General features: G+C 44.6%; 1 protein-coding gene across 1 annotated transcript in view; it reads right to left on the bottom strand.

Annotated features, from left to right (window-relative positions):
* The window catches only part of PHLPP1 (PH domain and leucine rich repeat protein phosphatase 1), a 232,258-nt gene that overhangs the window by 119,233 nt on the left and 93,079 nt on the right, over positions 1 to 19,946 (bottom strand). Inside the window, exon 2 of the mRNA XM_042239364.1 lies at positions 1,404 to 1,600. Coding sequence (XP_042095298.1) covers positions 1,404 to 1,600 — 197 coding nt within the window. The remainder of the gene's footprint in view (positions 1 to 1,403; positions 1,601 to 19,946) is intronic.

The raw sequence follows: 19,946 nt of genomic DNA, 5'->3' as shown, positions 1-19,946 counted from the left end.
TGCCTCCTTTCCCATGCCTGTTCAGGGGGAAAATGGTAATGAAAAAAAATTTTTAATGCTTTAAAAACAATCACTTATTTATTTATTTTTATTTTCAGCTGTGCCGGGTGTCCGCCGCTGTGTGGAGAGCAGGGGCTGCTCCTCGCTGCAGCGTCCAGGCTTCCCCTCGCCTGGTGCCTCTCGTGGGGAGCAGGCTCTGAGCATGCCAGCTTCAGCGGTTGCGACTCTAGAGCGCAGGCTCAAGGGCCTAGCTGCTCTGTGGCACGGGGGACCCTCCGGACCCGGGACAGCACTGGCAGCCAGATTCTTTACCAGTCAGTCACCACGGAAGCCCAAGAAAACAATTCTTAATATGGCCCTGATTTCCAAAAACCTGTTTTTTCATCCGAATTTGCCTTTCCCTTTATTAACAGGTTGTCATATCATTTAAAAATCAGGAAATACTGACATATAATTATGGTAATGATACCATTACCAATGCTTGGGGTTTATAAATAAATCTGGCAAAGACAAGAATAGAATATCTTCCGACACAACCTCTTTCTTCCTATTTTGTAAATGATAGAAATAAAATAGCTAACATGTCCAAAGGAAAGCAGTCAATATGCTGGGAATATCTATCAGCTGCATCATGGGCTTTCTCTGAAATGAGACGCATTTCAGGTTCAAAAGTCATGACTAGCTTCAGTGATAAACTAAGCATGCTAACCTCACTGGTCACAAAACACAAGTAGAGAGGTAAGGCAAAGCAGAATCAGAGATTCCTGCTGAAGAGTCTAACCTTCAACAAGCACGCCTGAATGACCTAAAGTCATGGGCCTGGGGATCACTAAACTACACTACAAAATATGTTATCACAATATCAAGAGACATCCTCTCATAAATAATTAATCGCCAGTAGTCTGAAACAGAACAGTGGAGTTCCAGGCGCTCTGTTTTCAGGCTCTTCACTGTGAGGCGTGAGAAAGTGAGTGAAAAAGTGACAGTGTCAGCCACTCAGTGCGTCCAGCTCTGTGGCCCCGTGGACTGTAGCCCGCCAGGCTCCTCTGTGCACGGGATTCTCCAGGCAGGAACACTGCAGTGGGCAGGCATTCCCTTCCCCAGGGGACCTTCCCGACCCGGAAACTGCACCCGGGTCTCCGGCACTGCCAGCAGATCCTCTACAGCCTGAGCCAGCAGGGACGCCCCAAAACACAGACACGGACGAGGCAAGCGGCGCCGAGGCCCCACGCGAGTCAACGGCAATGACGTATTCCAAAACTCCACCAACCCCAAATGCCCCCTGCAGAGGCACGACAGGCACGATGAGGCAAAAACCAGCCAGCCCCACTACAGGCACGGCTCACAGCAGAGCTCCTTAGAGGCTGGAAAGCCTGTCGGTGTCTGGTTTGGGTCCCACTTACTTTGCCGCCGATGAGCGGCAGCACGTGCATCTTTCCGGCCACGCTGTCTTTCACAGATGACACGATCAGGCAGGTTCCACACAGGATGACTTGGCGTCTGGTCCATCGGTTCACCGGCAAGTGCATCTTGCCTTTGCGGACATTGTACATTCCTGAGAGCTGAATCCGCTCAGAGCTACCGGTACTGTGAGGTTTGCCTACAACAAGCACAAGCAAACAGTTTAGTCTTAAAGAAACGGGTGTTTTGCTACTCATCAGCAGAGCAGATAAATTACCTGGACAACGGAAAAGAACTATACTAAAACCATCTAAATGATGACTGTGGCTCTAAGTCACAATTAAGAGAATCTGAAACCAGCAGTAATACCACCATGATAAGAACTACTCTATCTACCCGACATGTCCTTTTTAATATACGTGAAGAAGAACTTTTCCCTTAAAACCCTAGGGAAAAAGCCATTTTAACTCGTCTGCTGTAAACCCAAGTCTTGTTTTCTGCTCTTCCCTTCACAATCTCACTTTACATTTAAAAAAGGAATGACTCCAAGATTTTAACGAATCAGAGACTTAATTAAGTTCACTAAGAAGAAAATAGTATACAGACTGATGTAGAAAGATAACATTCAAGAGCTGGCATTTAATGAAACATCAGTTTTAATGCAACTACCCTGATATTCTTTCTCCTACAGATATTCAATGTACATTGAGTATCGAGGAGATTAAAAATGAATGACTTTTCTAGTAAGAAAATACTACTCTATAAACACAGCTAAGCCTTCAAAGATAATTAATGCCAGTCTAAGAAGGATGGTGTGCTGCCGTGCCTGCAAATCAGGGAGGGAGACGGACCAAGATGCACTGAGATGAAGACAGAGAACCGAGGCAGAGCTGAGGAGTCTCATTTCCCAGGGGGAGTGAACTTGGAAGAACAACACTCAGACAAGGCCCATCAACGGAACGGGAAAATCGCCGGACTCCTAAGTGACGGAGCTGTATAAATGAGAAGGGAAATACTTCTCAGGAGCAGACACTGACTATTCATCAAACAGAGCCGGAGGCCACGCTCACAGACAAACTGATGGGGGCACGTGGCCCTGAACAGGTCCAGCGCCAGGAACGTCTTACTCATTTGGAAGTTTGCTGTAGTTGCCAAGGGCTAGCACAAGAAACAGGTGCAACAGAAACTGTATTCTTACGAATCTTAAAACTGACGTAAATGCCAAGTGGTTTTGGTGGATGGCAAACATCTACTGGAGAAGGACAAGGGAGAGCAGCAGTACCGAAGAAGGAAGTCCAGCAGCTGCCTGGCCCTCTCCCAGTACACACCTGGAGGAACCGGCAACCTTGCCTTGGATACAGAATGAAGCAGGGCAAAGGCTAATAGAGTTTCGCCAAGAGAACGCACTGGTCATAGCAAACACCCTCTTCCAACAACACAAGAGAAGACTCTACACATGGACATTACCAGATGGTCAACACCGAAATCAGACTGATTATATTCTTTGCAGCCAAAGATGGAGAAGTTCTATACAGTCAGCAAAAACAAGATCAGGAGCTGACTGTGGCTCAGATCATGAACTCCTTATTGCCACATTCAGACTTAAATTGAAGACAGTAGGGAAAATCACCAGGCCATTCAGGTATGACCTAAATCAAATCTGTTACGATTATACAGTGGAAATGACAAATAGATTCAAAGGATTAGATCTGATAGAGTCCCTGAAGAACTATGGATGGAGGTTCCTGACACTGTACAAGAGGGAGGGATCAAGACCATCCCCAAGAAAAAGAAATGCAAAAAGGCAAAATGGTTGTCTGAGGAGGCCTTACAAATAGCTGTGAAAAGAGGCAAAGGAGAAAAGGAAAAGATATACCCATTTGATTGCAGAGTTCCAAAGAACAGCAAGGAGAGATAAGAAAGCCTTCCTCAGCGATCAGTGCAAAGAAATAGAGGAAAACAATACAATGGGAAAGACTGGAGATCTCGTCAAGAAAAACAGACACCAAGGGAACATTTCATGCAAAGATGGGCTCAAGAAAGGACAGAAATGGTATGGACCTAACAGAAGATATTAAGAAGAGGGGGCAAGAATATACAGAAAAACTGTACAAAAAAAAAAAATCTTCATGACCCAGATAATCATAATGGTGCGATCACTCACCTAGAGCCAGACACCCTGGAATGAGAAGTCAAGTGGGCCTTAGGAAGCATCACTACAAACAAAGCTAGTGGAGGTGATGGAATTCCAGGGAGCTATTTCAAATCCTGAAAGATGATGCTGTGAAAGTGCTGCACTCAATATGCCAGCAAATATGGAAGACTCAGCAGTGGCCACAGGACTGGAAAAGGTCAGTTTTCATTCCAATCCCAAAGAAAGGCAATGCCAAAGAATGCCCAAACTATCACACAATTGCGCTCATCTCACACTAGCAAAGTAATGCTCAAAATTCTCCAAGCCAGGCTTCAACACTATGTGAACCGTGAACTTCCTGATGTTCAAGCTGGTTTTAGAAAAGGCAGAGGAACCAGAGCTCAAATTGCCAACATCCATTGGATCACTGAAAAACCAAGGGAGTTCCAGAAAAACATCCACTTCTGCTTTACTGACTATGCCAAAGCCTCTGACTGTGTTGATCACAATAAACTGTGGAAAATTCTGAAAGAGATGGGAATACCAGACCACTTGGCCTGCCTCCTGAGAAATCTGTATGCAGGTCAAGAAACCAACCGTTAGAACTGGACATGGAAAACAGACTGGTTCCAAATAGGAAAAGGAGTACGTCAAGGCTGTATATTGTCACCCTGCTTATTTAACTTATATGCAGAGTACATTATGAGAAATGCTGGACTGGAAGAAACACACGCTGGAATCAAGATTGCCGGGAGAAATATCAATAACCTCAGATATGCAGATGACACCACCCTTATGGCAGAAAGTGAAGAGGAACTAAAGAGCCTCTTGATGAAAGTGAAAGAGGAGAGTGAAAAAGTTGGCTTAAAACCTAACATTCAGAAAACGAAGATCATGGCATCTGGTCCCATCACTTCATGGAAATAGATGGGGAAACAATGGAAACAGTGACAGATTTTATTTTGGGGGGCTCAAAAATCACTGCAGATGGTGACTGCAGCCATGAAATGAAAAGATGCTTACTCCTTGGAAGAAAAGTTATGACCAACCTAGATAGCACATTCGAAAGCAGAGACATTACTTTGCCAACAAAGGTCCGTCTAGTCAAGGCTATGGTTTTTCCAGTAGTCATGTACGGATGTGAGGGTTGGACTATAAGAAAGCTGAGCACCAAAGAATTGATGCTTTTGAACTGTGGTACTGGAGAATTCTCTTGAAAGTCCCTTGGACAGCAAGGAGATCCAACCAGTCCATCCTAAAGGAAATCAGTCCTGAGTGTTCATTGGAAGGACTGATGCTGAAGCTCGAATACTCTGGCCATCTGATTCGAAGAACTGACTCTTTGGAAAAGACCTTGATGCTGGGAAAGATTGAAGGCAGGAGGAGAAGGGGATAACAGAGGATGAGATGGTTGGATGGCATCACCGACTCAATGGACATGAGTTCAAGTAAGCTCCGGTAGTTAAGTGATGGACAGGGAAGCCTAGCGTGCTGCAGTCCATGGGGTTGCAAAGAGTCAGACACCACTGAGCGACTGAACTGAATACATACCTTTGGGCAGAAATGTTTGCAAATAACAAAACCAGCAGATTTGAATTTCACTTCCTCTTCCTCCCAGTGTATCAGAGTGCTGTATAAGATGCATACTGCACACAACGTGAATTTCCTGGCACTGGGCGAGAATGAGGTCCAAAGGGGCTCAGCTTTTTGGAGTCTGGCCTCGTAAACAACTGCACAGGTGGCACTCTCTGTGGAGAGCTCCACTGAGTTGCCTGTCTACCCAACGCTGACGTTCCCCCAATGGGATAGGAGGCCCAGGAGACTTCAGACTAGATGCGACTCGGAAGAGCCTGCCAGCGGTGGATCTGCCCACAGCCACCCACTTGCTCTGATCTGCTAAGTCCACTGAGCCTCAGACAGAAAGACGGCCCAGTTCCCAGTCAGTGCCGCTTTCCACAGTACAGTCTCCTCCTCAGGGAAGGGGGACAGAAGCAGAGACTCAGAAGAGATGGAGAGGCCTGTGCAAGGCCACAAATGAGAGACACTGGGCCAGAGGATTTCCCAAATCCGATACATTAACATTCTCTAACAAGGGATCTGTTGTAAATACTTACACACCACACAGACACGAATACAAAGAAGCAGGCGTTTCGTTGAGCCACAGCTGAGTGTGGATGCAAGGACACTCCTTAACCTGCCACGTGTATATAGACCTATGAGTAATTACACTGAAGAAAAAGACAAGAGCGGTACCTAAGGAGCAGTCCTTCAATTCTCCAACTCCACAAAGATCCTAAAAAAGGCCCCAGAGCAAACAGAGAGGACTAGAAAGTCCCCGATAGAGAGGACCAAGGCTGGAAGCGGTGCCGTAAGAGAAAAGCATGGGATATCAACAGGACTGGCTTTTTACTCCCCCCTTAGAAAAATCCCCCAGGGGCCTGAACAGTCCTGGAAGCTAACAAGGTTAGTGTCTCCCAGGGAAGCCCTAACACCCCAGTCTGAATCAAACCCCTCTCGTCTGCTCTGGATTTAAATGTCCTTGCTGGCTGCTCTCCCCTGCCAGGTGCCCCCAGCTCAGACACGCTCTCAGAACGAGGCTGTGTGTCATCCGGGCTCTGGGGAACCCGGAGCGGAGCAAGTAACTGACAGCTCGGCAGTCAGCCCGGGGCACAGCCCTTTGCGTCAGACTTTCTTATTCTATGACGCAAGAAATTACTGTAGCTCTGTCAATTCTGAAACTTCTCAAATCACAGGCATTCAAATTGTCTCATGCTCTAACAAGTGTTCACATCACACAAGGAACCAAAGTCCATCCATTTAGAGCTGGATCCATTCTTACAGCTCCTCCTTCAGAAATGCCCTGCAGGTGTAAGGCGTCTCTTGCATGGTCTGAGAGGAAAGATGGGCAGCGAGAACAAGTTTCTCGAGCTGAGAGAGAAACCTGACCACAGCGCGAAGATTTAAAACACCCTTTTCCTCTCTGATCACTTGGCAGATGGCAGTTTGATAAGGTGTGACATGAACACACCTATAAATCAGCTAAAACACGAGCACACTGACCACCGCGATGGTGATTGGGCTTCTCAGTGTAGACTTCCGGACCTGGCGTCTTATTTTTTCTGGTCTTTGTTTTTTGCTTTTTTGCAGGGAGCAGGTATTTAATTTCAATTTCAACTTTATACTAGAGTTTGGACTATGTTATTCCATTATCTAGTTATTCTTGAGTTAACATTGGTAGTCTGACCTTTTAAAGGCTTGCTCATTTCATTTTTCATATAGTTGACATAAAGTTGTTCACAATAGTTTATTACACTTTTAATATTAATAAAAATTTGAAATTATCACCTCTCTCATTCCTGATATTGTAACATGACTTTTTTTTCCTCTTCTGTAAATAAGTTCATTTGTATTTGTTTTAAGATATCACATAAGCATTATCCTATGATTTTGTCCTTCTCAGCCTGGCTTACTTCTCTTAGTCTGATAATCTTTAGGTCCACCCAGGTGACTGCCAACGGCATTAGCTCACTCTTTTTATGGCTGAGTGATACTCCATCGGTAAATGCACACATATATACACCACATCTTCTCTGTTCATCCGTTGATGGACGTTTGGGTTGCTTACTTATCTTGGCTATCGTAAACAGTTCTGCAATGAACACTGGGGTGAACATATCTTTTCAAATTATGGTTTTCTCTGGATATATGCCCAGGAGTGGGATTGCAGGATTCCATGGTAATGCTATTTTTAGTTTTTTAAAGAACCGCCATACTATTCTCCTTCATGGTTCCACCAATTTACATTCCCATCAACAGTGTAGGAGAGTTCCTTTTTTCCCACAACCTTTCCAGCATTTACTACTTGTGGAACTTCTGATGATGGCCATTCTGACCGGAGGGAGGAGATACTTCACTGCAGTTTTGACTTGCACTTTTCTAACAATTATTGATGCTCAGCACTGTCTCATGTGCCTGCTGGCCATCTGTATATCTTCTTTGCAGAAATGTCTATTTAGGTCTTCTGCCCATACTGAGTTGTATAAGCTGTGTGTGAATTTTGGAAATTAATCCCTTTCAGTCCAGGGTTTGCAAATATCTTCTCCCATTCTGCAGGTTGCCATTTTGCTTTGTTTCTGGTTTCCTTCACTGTGCAAAAGCTTTTGTGATTTATTAGGCCCCATTTGTCTATTTTTGTTTTTACTTCCATAGTTTAGGAGCCATAAACTTTTATCAGTCTGATTACATTATCAATTTTATCAAACATCACAAAAAAAACAGGTTTTGGTTTCATTCTCTGTATTTTTTCTGTTGACGGTTTCATTTATTTCTGTTCTTATGGTTCTTGTTTCTCTTACTAATTTTAGGATTAATTTTAACTTATTTTCTATTTTCTGAATGTGGAAGCTGAGGTCATTTTTCCTTTTCTTAATATACACATTTACATGCTATGAACTTCCGTCTAAGTACTGCTTTAACTGCATTCCACAAGTTCTGGCGAGCTGTGGCTTCAGGCTCGCTAATCTTTTCTTTGGCAGCGTCTGATCTGTTAATTCCACCCAGTGTACTTTTCACCTCTGAGTTCACTTTGGGTGTGTGTGGGCACATACACTTACACACACGCGCGAGATACGGGTGCCTCTCCTACGCCGCTCCTAGTTCTGCTTTATCTTCCTGAGCATGTGAGGCACACTCACAGTGGCCGCTCAGATGCGCCTGTCAACTGAGTCTACCTCTGTCTCACTTCTGTGCCAGCTTCACTCTTTTCTCTTATGGGTCATATTTTCCTGCTTCTTTGCACACCTGGTCGCTTCGTTTGTAAGCTAGTCATTATGAATTTTATCTTGTTGAAAACTGGATTTTCTTGTGTCTTTATGAATATGATGGAGTTTTGTTCTAGGATACAATCAAGTTAGTTGAAAACACTTTGCCTCTTACAAGGCTTGCTTGCTGGGACTTCCCATATTAGACCTGAGCCATCGTAAGTCAGGATTTCTAATGACAGTATTAGCCAGCAACCCTTCTGAACGGTACGGCTCTCTCTGGGCCTGGCCCCGGGCGAGCGTCCGGCTTCAGCCCCCTGCTCTTCCGCGGTGGTTTTCAGCCCCAGCCTCACAGTTTCTTCCTCACACACGACGGGTCAGCACGAAGCTGAAGGCTCAGTGACGACTCCCCGCACACCTCCAGGACTGAGTGCTCTTTTCCCTCCAGCACCTCACTCTCTATACTCAAACTGTGTAGCCTCAGTGGACTCTCAGCTTCTCCTGAACGCAGGGTCAATACCAGGTTCTGCCTGGGTTCCTCCTCCCTGCAACTGAAGCCTGACCGCTCTCCCACCGTCAGTAAGAGGGCATCTTTGGAGGCCTGTTTCCATCCGTTTTGCTTCTCTCAAGGTGCGTGTGTTGTGGGGTTTTGCGTCCTTTGCGGCCTGATGCTCAGTGTCTGAAAGCTGATTCATATATTTCACCTGGTTTTTAGTGGTTTCTTTCTTTTACATTAAAGAGTAAATGCAGTCTCTGTTACTCCATGTTGTCTGGAACAAAGGGCCATACAGTTAAATTTAACTCTCTCAAACACCCACCATTCACTTTCATAGATTATACAAGTATGTTTAACATATTTTCTTGAAGGTGTGGATTCTCAATATATTACTATAGTCAGAAATTCAGAGAATCCTGTGGGACCAATGGACTAGAAGAGCTATCTGCTCTTGTCTAAAAACACCTCCGAGCTCCAGCATTACCATAGTTCTCTGGCTCTTCTTTTCCAACAGAGTATATAAAGAACTTGTAATTTATCACCTTACTTTACAATCAACCCTAAAACAAAAGGCTGGAAGCTAAGCTTTCTGCCCTTCTTCAAAGTAAAGGACTAAACTTTGGGCTAAGTCTTTTCCTCCACTCAGAGGTCCATCCTCCTTGACTTCCATATTTAAAAGTACTAATCTAAGTAGTCTGGGCTTCCGAACGGGTCACTTCTGGTTAGGCGGGGTATCATTATACTACCTTTGAAAAACAAATGTAAAAAGAATAACTCTCTGCACTGTCACAAGTATGGGGACTCGGCTGCTGTGAGCAGGGGCTGCTCTGCAGCTGCAGCGTGGGGGCTCCGTGCGCTGCGGAGCATGGGCTCAGGAGCTCGGCCTCAGGGCACAGCCCCTCCCCAGCATGTGGGGTCTTCCCAGACCAGGGGTCCAACTCGTGTCCCCTGCATTAGCAAACAGATTCCCAACCTCTGGACCACCAGGTGAGTCCAGTAGGGAGTTCTGTTAAACAAATAAACAAACATGATTCGAAGAGAAGTACTTAAAGAAAACGAGCCACAGTCTCACGAGCGCAACACTGCCCTCAGTCGTGTCCGACTCTTTGCTTCCTCATGGACGGCAGCCCACCAGGCTCCTCTGCCCGGGGGTTCTCCAGGCAAGAACACTGGAGTGGGCTGCCGTCTCCTCCTCCAGGGGGTCTTCCTGACCCAGGGATGGAGCCCACATCTCCTATGGAGCCCTCCTGGGCCGGCGGGCTCTTTACCACTAGAGCCAGCTGGGAAGCCCAACAGTCTGTTCCACCACAATACGTTTCATTAATACTAATTAGGTCAAATATTGGCTTCCTAGGAGGCACTATGGTGGAAATCCACCTGCCCATGCAGGAGACACTAGAGACGTGGGTTCGATCCCTGGGTCGGGAAGATCCCCTGGCAACCCACTCCAGTATTCTTGCCTGGAAACCCCATGGACAGAGAAGCTTGGACTGGCAGGCTACAGTCCATGGGGTCACAATCAATCAGACGTGACTTAGCAACTAAACAACAGCTCCCACAGAGGGGAATGAAGTCAGCATGGTACGAACAGCATTCGTCCACAAGGATTTACGGTAGGCAAGGGGATCCCGAATACTGGGAGTGGAATTATAACTTTCAAAAACAGAGGGAAAAGCCCACAGCAAATTCAGTCTCAATGCCCACAAGCCAACATTTCTACTCTTATGCTACTGTGCTTTAAAAAAAAAAAAAAATATTCCCTAAGGTAAGGATCGGACTTCCCTGGTGGCTCAGACGGTAAAGTGTCTGTCTACAACGTGAGAAACCCAGGTTCAATCCCTGGGTTGGGAAGATACCCTGGAGAAGGAAATGGCAATCCAATCCAGGACTATTGCCTGGAAAATCCCATAGACAAAGGAGCCTGGTAGGCTACAGTCCATGGGGTCACAGAGAGTCAGACACAACTGAGAGACTTCAGTTTCACTAAGGTAAGGATGAGATGGCTGGATGGCATCACTGACTTGATGGATATGAGTCTGAGTGAACTCCAGGAGTTGCTGATGGACAGGGAAGCCTGGCATGCTGCGATTCATGGGATCGCAAAGAGTTGGACACAACTGAACTGAACTGAAGGTAACTCAACTTCCAGACACAGTAAGAGACCAGTCTAGACTGTCCAGGTTATCTCCTGAGGTATCCATTATTATTTCTGTTAGTATTTTGGTTATAAAGATGCTTGGACTTAAAGTCCTACCTCTCGAGTTCTATTTTCCCATAAACCCACTTAATTTTCAACTCTGGAAAACATGAGAAGTTTTAGGAACAGATATAGCAGTGGAAACACCTGCTTTAACTAGGAGACCGCTGAACATCATAGAAATTACTGCAAATTTGGCTGTTACCAAGTATACGTCTTTGCCAAATATTAATATATTCCAATGCCTCTCATTGTGGTAGTTTAAAAGAATGTTCACCAATTTTTAAAAATTCTCCCCCCTTCAAAGGCGGAGCCCAACCCCATTACCTCTGCTGTGGGCTGTACTCAGTGACTCGCTTCTAACAAACAGAATGCAGCCAACTCAGTGGCTGCTGCAATTTCTGAAGAGTGAAAAAGTCAGTCTTAGTCGCTCAGGCATGCCCAGCTCTTTTGCAACCCTATGGACTGTAGTCCATGGAATTTTCCGGGCAAGAATACTGGAGTGGGTTGCCATTTTCTCCTCCAGGCGATCTTCCCGACCCAGGGATTGAACCTGGGTCTCCTGAATTGCAGGCAGATTCTTTATCGTCTGAGCCACTGGTGATTTCTGAAACCAGGTCATAAAAGGCACACAGCTTCCACCCTTCCTCCTCTAGCATTACTCTCTCTGAAGAAGCCAGCTGCCATGTCATGAGGACACTCAAGGAACCCCATGAAAAACCAACCAGGTGAGGAACTAAACCTTCCTGCCAACAGCCAATAAGGAGCTGAGGCCTCCTCTGCAGCCACGTGAGCAAGACACACCAGAAAGACCCTCCAGTCCTGGTCAAGCCAGAGAACTCTGCCCCTAGGACACCTTGGCTGCAGTCTTTACAATAATGTGGCCAGAATGAGGCAGCTGAGCCACTCCAGAATTCCTGACTCAGAAGTTACGAGACCACACGTGTGTGCTGTTTTAAGCCACTGAGTTTCGAGGCAAAACTAAAACCACCTTCCTGTGCTAGCTTCACTTAGTTCTACTTTCCTAAACATAGCGAAACATTAATAGCCTGCATTTCCCTAAAATAATCTACAGAAATATTTACAGAATATTGTGTAACTTAGTGGAGCTTCCCCGGGGGCTCGGCGGTAAAGAACCTGCCTGCTAATATAGGAGATGCAAGTTCGGTCCCAGCATTGGGAAGATTCCCTGGAGAAAGAAATAGCAACCCACTCCAGTATTCCTGCCTGGAAAAATCGCATGAACAGAGGAGCCTGGTAGCCTATAGCTCACAGGGTCGCAAAGATCAGACATGACTTAGCAGCTGAGCTCACATGAGCACATATAACTTACAAGGGTCGTGTAACCGAAACAGTCAGAAGAAAGAAGGAGAACAGCGCACGAAGCAATCACAATTCCCAAAACTTCGGAGATAGAAAGTATTCATGATAATGTTGTTCAGTCACTCGGTCACGTTTGACTCTTTGCAACCCCACGGACTGTAGCCCGCCAGGCTCCTCTGTCCATGGGATTTCCTAGGCAAGAACACCGGAGAGGGCTGCCACTTCCTTCTCCAAGAGACGTTCCTGATCCAGGAATAGAACCCCGGTCTCCTGCAATGACACAGTAACACAGCACCAAAAAGTAAGGGTTGGTGGAAGAATTTACCACGTCCCTAGGGCTGAAAGTGGGCAGGAATGACTCAGAGCAGTCAGCTCTCACCTCACCTTCTCTACCTTCAGAGCTAAGACCGATGAAACTCTAAAAGTCCTTCTATTGCATATAAATCCTTAAATCCTTCTCGACCACCTGCAGTGTCAGAAAGACTGAATTACGTTACCTGCCCAGGCTCATTTCAAGAGTGGCCAGAAGGACTTAGATGACCTTATAGCAAGGTCCAGAGGCCTCTCTCTGAACTGGCAGCTGGGAATTTTGTGAGCTGAAAATCTAAGCAAGCTCAGCAAGGTATGCTAGCAGCAGCTTTGAAGTAGAACCAAGACTAGTTACTTTTAGCTAATGGAAATGACAGCCAGCTGCTAAATGAATTCAAGGAGCATTCATTTATGCATCAGATCAAAATATACAAAGTCAACTGCCCAGTCAATCTTGCTTCTTACTGACAGCTACTCAATCTGATTTATATCTCCCAAATTAGGGTAGACCCTTACCCTCGAGAAATGCCATGCCATGAACCTTTCTCTAATCTCTAAGTTCTTGGCTACCACTAGAGTTTATATCATTTCCCCTCTAACAGTCATGAAAACAGTGCCTGGAAACGTGTGCTGGCCCCTCACACTCTTAGAGATTATGTAAACATAGGCCCAAAGTAACTGAGGAAAAAAAAATCCATCAAAGCAAATTCTAATATAAACTACAAAATTAGCTAGTAAAAGTAGCCATGAATTTTTAAAGTTTGAAAAATCAGTGGGACTGTGAAGACACAGGAATGAGCGACGAGCACATGCTGTGCGCGACACACGTTTCCGTTCAGTCGCTGACGCCGGCTCTTCGCAACCCTGAGGACTGCAGCACACCAGGATCCTCTGTCCTCCATTATCTCCAAGAGTCTGCTCAATTTCATGTCCATAGAGTCAGATGAGTCTGCTGCTAAGTCACTTCAGTCGTGTCCAACTCTGTGCGACCCCATAGACAGCAGCCCACCAGGCTCCCCTATCCCTGGGTTCTCCAGGCAAGAGCACTGGAGTGGGTTGCCATTTCCTTCTCCAATGCATGAAAGTGAAAAGTCAAAGTGAAGTCACTCAGTCGTGTCCGACTCTTAGCAACCCCATGGACTGCAGCCTACCAGGCTCCTCCGTCCATGGGATTTTTCCAGGCAAGAGCACCGGAGAGGGGTGCCACTGCCTTCTCTGCAGGTGAGTCTAATATAAACCAAATGACATTAATAAAATACCAAAGCAACTGCTGCATGAAGACAAGCTACAGCAGAGGGCCTCAGACTTCAACGCACACCAAACCACCAGGATGATCACTGGATCCTGGAAAAAGCAACAGAGTTCCAGAAAAACGTCTACTTCTGCTTTATTGACTACGTCAAAGCCTTTGACTGTGTGGATCACAATAAACTGTGGAAAATTCTGAAAGAGATGGGAATACCAGACCACCTGATCTGCCTCCTGAGAAATCTGTATGCAGGTCAAGAAGCAACAGTTAGTACTGGACATGGAATAACAGACTGGTTCCAAATCGGGAAAGAAGTACATCAAGGCTGTATATTGTCACTCTGCTTACTTAACTTATATGCAGAGTACATCATGAGAAATGCTGGACTGGATAAAGCACATGCTGCAATCAAGATTGCTGGGAGAAAGATGACACCACCCTTATGGCAGAAAGCAAAGAACTAAAGAGCCTCTTGACGAAAGTGAAAGAGGAGAGTGAAAAAGTTGGCTTAAAACTCAACATTCAGAAAACGAAGATGATGGCATCTGGTCCCATCACTTCATGGGAAATAGATGGGAAACAGTGGAAACAGTGTCAGACTTTATTTTGGGGGGCTCCAAAATCACTGCAGATGTTGATTGCAGCCGAGAAATTAAAAGACACTTACTCCTTGGAAGGAAAGTTATGACCAACCTAGATGGCATATTAAAAAGCAGAGACATTACTTTGCCAACAAAGGTCCATCTAGTCAAAGCTAGTTTTTCCAGTGGTCATGTATGGATGTGAGAGTTGGACTATAAAGAAAGCTGAGTGCCGAAGAATTGATGCTTTTGAACTGTGGCTTTGGAGAAGACTCTTGAGTGTTTCTTAGACAGCAAGGAGATCTAACTAGTTCATCCTAAAGGAAATCAGTCCTCAATAGTCATTGGAAGGACTGATGCTGAAGCACCAATACTTTGGCCTCCTGATGTGAAGAACTGACTCACTGGAAAAGACACTGATGCTGGGAAAGATTGAGGGTGGGAGGAGAGGGGGACGACCGAGGATGACATGGTTGGATGGCATCACCGACTCACTGGACCTGAGTTTGAGTAAACTCTGGGAGTTGGGGGTGGACAGGGAGGCCTGGTTGCAAAGAGTCGGACATGACTGAGCGACTGAACTGAACTGAACCCACCAGGAACACCTCACTATACACAGACTGCGAGGCTCCACCACCCAGAATTTCTGACTCAGTAATTCTGGGTGGGGGTATGAGATTTTGCTGATGCTGCAGGTCTGAGCACCACAACGCCAAACCCACTGAGTTCCGCTTTCAGCTGCCAATGTCTTTTTGAGCTGGCAGATCATCAGCACGTGGCTGAATAGCACTGACAGGAGCAGCAGGTGAGGGGCCCTGGGGAGCTGGGACAGGCAGCCGGGACGGACGGGGCTGCCTCTTAACTCCCTCCTTCCTTCCCACATTTCTGTCCTCACATGGAACTAGATTCGTTTCCCGGGCATCTTTAAAGTTCCCGCCCCTGCATCATCAAAATTATTCTCAGTTGTCTCAATATATCTGGGACATGTATTTAGAGAAGCTATTTTTCTCAAATGTAGGTTTCATTACAATTTTGCCTTCGCAGAGACGCTAACCCTTTGCTTCTGCATGAGCATCTTCAGCTCACTCCCAGGAGCCCTCGATGGCTAGCTGGTGTGGTCTCCTCTCATTAACTTCGTATCTGGCAAAAATCACGCTTGAGAAACTTCATCGAATCAACCTGCACCTGTCAGCTCCACGTCTTCACCACCTGTTACTTCCCAGAAGTGGCAGTCTCATCTTTCCTGTGACGATCAGACCAAACCGAGAGCCTTTTCAACATTCTCCCGAGTTTTCTTTCTCATTGGTGAGCATTCCCCACCCACCCACCTCGGTTACAACAGTCACTGAAACAGTGTCATTAACTTTTTGCTGCCATTTCCACCCCAGTGAACGGTAGACTTGCTTGGGTCCATAGGTTTGCTAAGCTTTTTACCACATTTGACATTCTTAAATTACCTATAACTTCTATTTTCTGGCTTAAAAAAAAAAAAAAAAAAAGATCGCTTTGGTAGACTTCCAGACTTTCATCACCTGCTTTCTCAGCTGCCTTGCTCTTTGTGGTGCCTCACAAAGAATGACAGCCTAAGGCACCAGCATTAAAGCATGAAACGCCGTTCCGTTCGTGACAAGCAGCAGCTGAACTTTGCTGAAATGACCAAGCTGGGCAGCGGGCCTCAAGCTCGATTCAAATTTGCATCAAAAAAATTACGAATTACTGTAAATCATGAGGTTTTAGAGGCCTCAGGAATAAGTAGATCTCAAATCGGAAAATGCCTAAATCCAGTATCCACTCTCAAAAGAATAAACAACACACTCACTCCCTCCTGGAGACACAAACTGTGACTTGTGTCAGAGGTGACGCAGACTGCTGCGGGTGTGGAGATCAGGGTGATGAGGCTAGACAGCTCCGCAGCTCCAGCTGAGCCAAGTCTTCACTGTGCGATGCTTTATTAGGAAGTGCTGCAACATTCCAGCCAGGCACACACACGCATAAGCAAATACTAAAATAAAAATTCTAAAGTCCAGCATGAACAATGTTTGGATAATCCACGTTATCCCTCTCTAAGATACAGTAAAAAAAAAAAAACACAAGGCAAACACTACATGTCAGTTCACTCTGTTTAGAAGAGACTTCAGCCAAGATGCCTCGTCAGGGTTACGAAGAGCGTCTACACGGCCACACTAAGACGCAATGTGATTCAAGAATCTTTTCCACAATGCTTCTCTCTGAGAGATGGGGTTAGACTTCACTTTTCATTTTATAATACATACTGACAAAGTATAATTTGACTTTTATAAATAAAAACAAGGATTTCAAGAGCAAAAAAATTTCCTAAAAACCTTATTTTCCACTCCTCTACCGTGTTAGATAACATTCATTTGACTTCCTGCCCTTTTTCCCACAAGGCTGATTCCGTCACAAGATGTTAAATCTAGGTTCAGGAGTTCTAAACTGTCCTTAAACAACAACAAACATCAGGAACGTCCAACACTCAGCCACATCCCAAACGAATGCCTGTTCCTCAACTTATAAGAAATCTCCTAAAAAAATTACAAAATCTCCCACAATTAGCCCATTTCTACAATTTACTTATAGGAAACGTCAAGATATTTATTTTGAACTTTCTCAGAATCACACATACAATCCACTACATTTCCACTTAAATTTTTTCAATTATTATTTTAAGCACAGCTCTACCACGAAAAGTTTAACAGAAAAGGGAATTAGAAACAAGAAGATAAACATAATGCCAATTTCCCCACAGTATTATAAAGATTTGGCGAATTTTTTCAGTTGTTTTTTAAATCTGAATCACATACATACTTATAACATCCATAGCATTTTATGTCCTGCTTTACTTAGCCTCCTCAAATTATATCCTATACTCTCCCAAGTTCTCAGCCTTTCTGTCTAAAAGACTTGCAAGATACTCCATATACTATTATTTGTTTACTCATTTCTTCATTATTGATGATTGTTTCTGAATTTTCATTCTATGAATTGCTAAATCAAAGTGCATGACTTGCATTTTTTATGACGCCTAACCCCTCTTCAATTTTACCAATTCTTCCCAGCCAGCAACTCGAAATCAGCTATAAATCAAAACAAGCAAAAATAAGCATGCCTCTATTTTCCCCAAAGAAATGAATAACTTTTCCAGAAATCCTAAGAACATGTTGGAGAAAAACAGCCCACTAAGCCATGTTATTAATAAAAATGAACCCACATCCACTACCCACAATGAAAGCAGGTTTCACACTGTTGATCCTGTAGCTGTATTTGACTAAGATATGTGAAGTCACTTCTTTTCAAAGAAAGGTTAAAAATAAAATTAACTTCAAAAAAAAAACAACAACCAACCCTGTAATTTATGAGAAAAACACTTCTGTATCTGTACACAGACAAATATGGTAGCATTCTAATTTCATGTAGGACTCCATACTGTTTTTCCTTTCTGCTCCCAACCCCATAAAAGAACAGCTTTTCATCAAACAGGAAAAGTTACAGGGAACCGTTACTCTGCCATAAGTTATTCACTGATTGTAACTTTAAAAAAGCAGCAAAGCCCTAGCAATGGGTAAAAAAGAGCATTTCCATATAACTACACTCAGAAGGAAACAGCTGTAACTGACGAGCATGAATTTTACCACGCTTGCTACTGTAAAAGCTATGTATTAAGTCTTTCAGATCTAAAATTCTGATTTAATTCCTTGGTAACTAAATAATTTATTCTTCTTAGTAATCCTTAGTTAATTCTTCTAATTTTCAAAGGGATCAGGAACCGCAGAACTTCAGTCGTCCTGGGATTTGGAGTTCCTTCAACTACCACATCCCTCGGCTTGGAGATCCCAGTGTAGCCAAGACACATAACACACAGCCTCCTAGGTGTGGCTTTTCACAGCGTGCAGGTCCAAAGCCCAGCAGAGCATGTGGAATTACCTAAGGGCTCAACAAGCCCCTGCTGCATACATGAAATCGCTCCAATGTTTGGGCAAAATAAAGCAGCCAGTTCTCAACATACCTGGAAAATTACAAAAACTATATGGCACCCCACTCCAGTACAATGCCTGGAAAATCCCATGGACGGAGAAGCCTGGTGGGCTGCAGTCCATGGGGTCGCTAAGAGTTGGGCACGACTGAGTGACTTCACTTTCGCTTTTCACTTTCACTGGAGAAGGAAAAGGCACCCCACTCCAGTATTCTTGCCTGGAGAATCCCAGAGACAGAGGAGCCTAGCGGGCTGCCATCTATGGGGTCGCACAGAGTCGGACATGACTGAAGCAATTTAGCAGCAGCAGCAGCATACAATTAATACCTATGGTTTTGGGGAAAAGAAGGGATGGGAGAGAAAAGAGGTGGTTCACAATCAATTTCCCAGGCTTTCGGAATCTTGTTATATTATAAAGGAAAACATCTGCCTGGAATTATCAGCCAACTATTTCAAGCTGCTTCTCCTAGAAACATAAGGGATTTTTTTTTTTTTTTAAGGAAAAGAAATACTATCAATGGGCAAATGTGAGTCATTCAGCTGAATTTATTACTATATACATACAGTTTTGAAAAAGCAGTCTGTCTTGTTTTCATCATAATGTATGAGTATGATAATAAAACAATACACATATAAACATCCAAACAAAACAGCTCCAACAAAAGGATGCGTACAGAGATGATACCAAGAAGAGAAAGAATCAGACTGGAGGGTACATGAAGGCTTGTGTTTAAACAGGATTCACGTCCATTTATCTGTCACTTTCAGTGTCCCTAAAAATTAGAGAGCAAAATCTGCCTCCAGAACCTGCTGATAACAGCAGAGAAGTGCTTGCTAGCTCATTCTCCAGACTATGAAGTGGTCAGAATTTCGTACCAGAGATGCAAAAGTCAGCTCTCCCTCTTCACCATGGTTTACAGAAGCGATATATCATTGTAATAGATTTATTTACAATTGTATTGCAATTCCAGGTCATACCTTTCAATCTTAAAGTTACCGAAGAGAAGTTTTAGAAATTCATTCCTCAAAACACCCTGGGGAGTTTGAGAGAAATGACTTAGAACATACATAGGAAACACCGAAATCCCACATCCAGAGAAATAAAAGCATCACGGCTACAAAATATATCCAGATTATGTTTAAAATATGAATGTACCAAAGTGCTATCTTGTATACGCTAGCATGTATCACACATGCTACTTTGGAAGAGACTGGCTGGATGTTCAACAATCCCACTTCATCTTCCTGGACACACAATAACCACATCTCTCAGCCTCTCTCGGAATTCAGGAAAGTTACGTTAACTGGTTCTGGCCAACAAACATGGCCTCCAGCACTCCTGCAATCCCTGTGTCCCTTCGCAGGCTCCTCTCCCCTGATCAGCTGGATAAAGATGGTGCAGGAAGAACTCTCTGAGGAGGCTCAAGGGGATGGGAAACCCCAAGACGGAAGAAGCCCAGGTCCCTCAGTCACTGGAGCTGGAGCTGCCTGACTAGAAACGCCAG

This window comes from Ovis aries, chromosome 23, assembly GCF_016772045.2.
Source record: "Ovis aries strain OAR_USU_Benz2616 breed Rambouillet chromosome 23, ARS-UI_Ramb_v3.0, whole genome shotgun sequence".
NCBI classification, from domain to species: Eukaryota; Metazoa; Chordata; class Mammalia; order Artiodactyla; family Bovidae; genus Ovis; species Ovis aries.
Note: the sequence above shows the minus strand (reverse complement) of the source record. Positions and strands in the feature narration are given on the sequence as shown.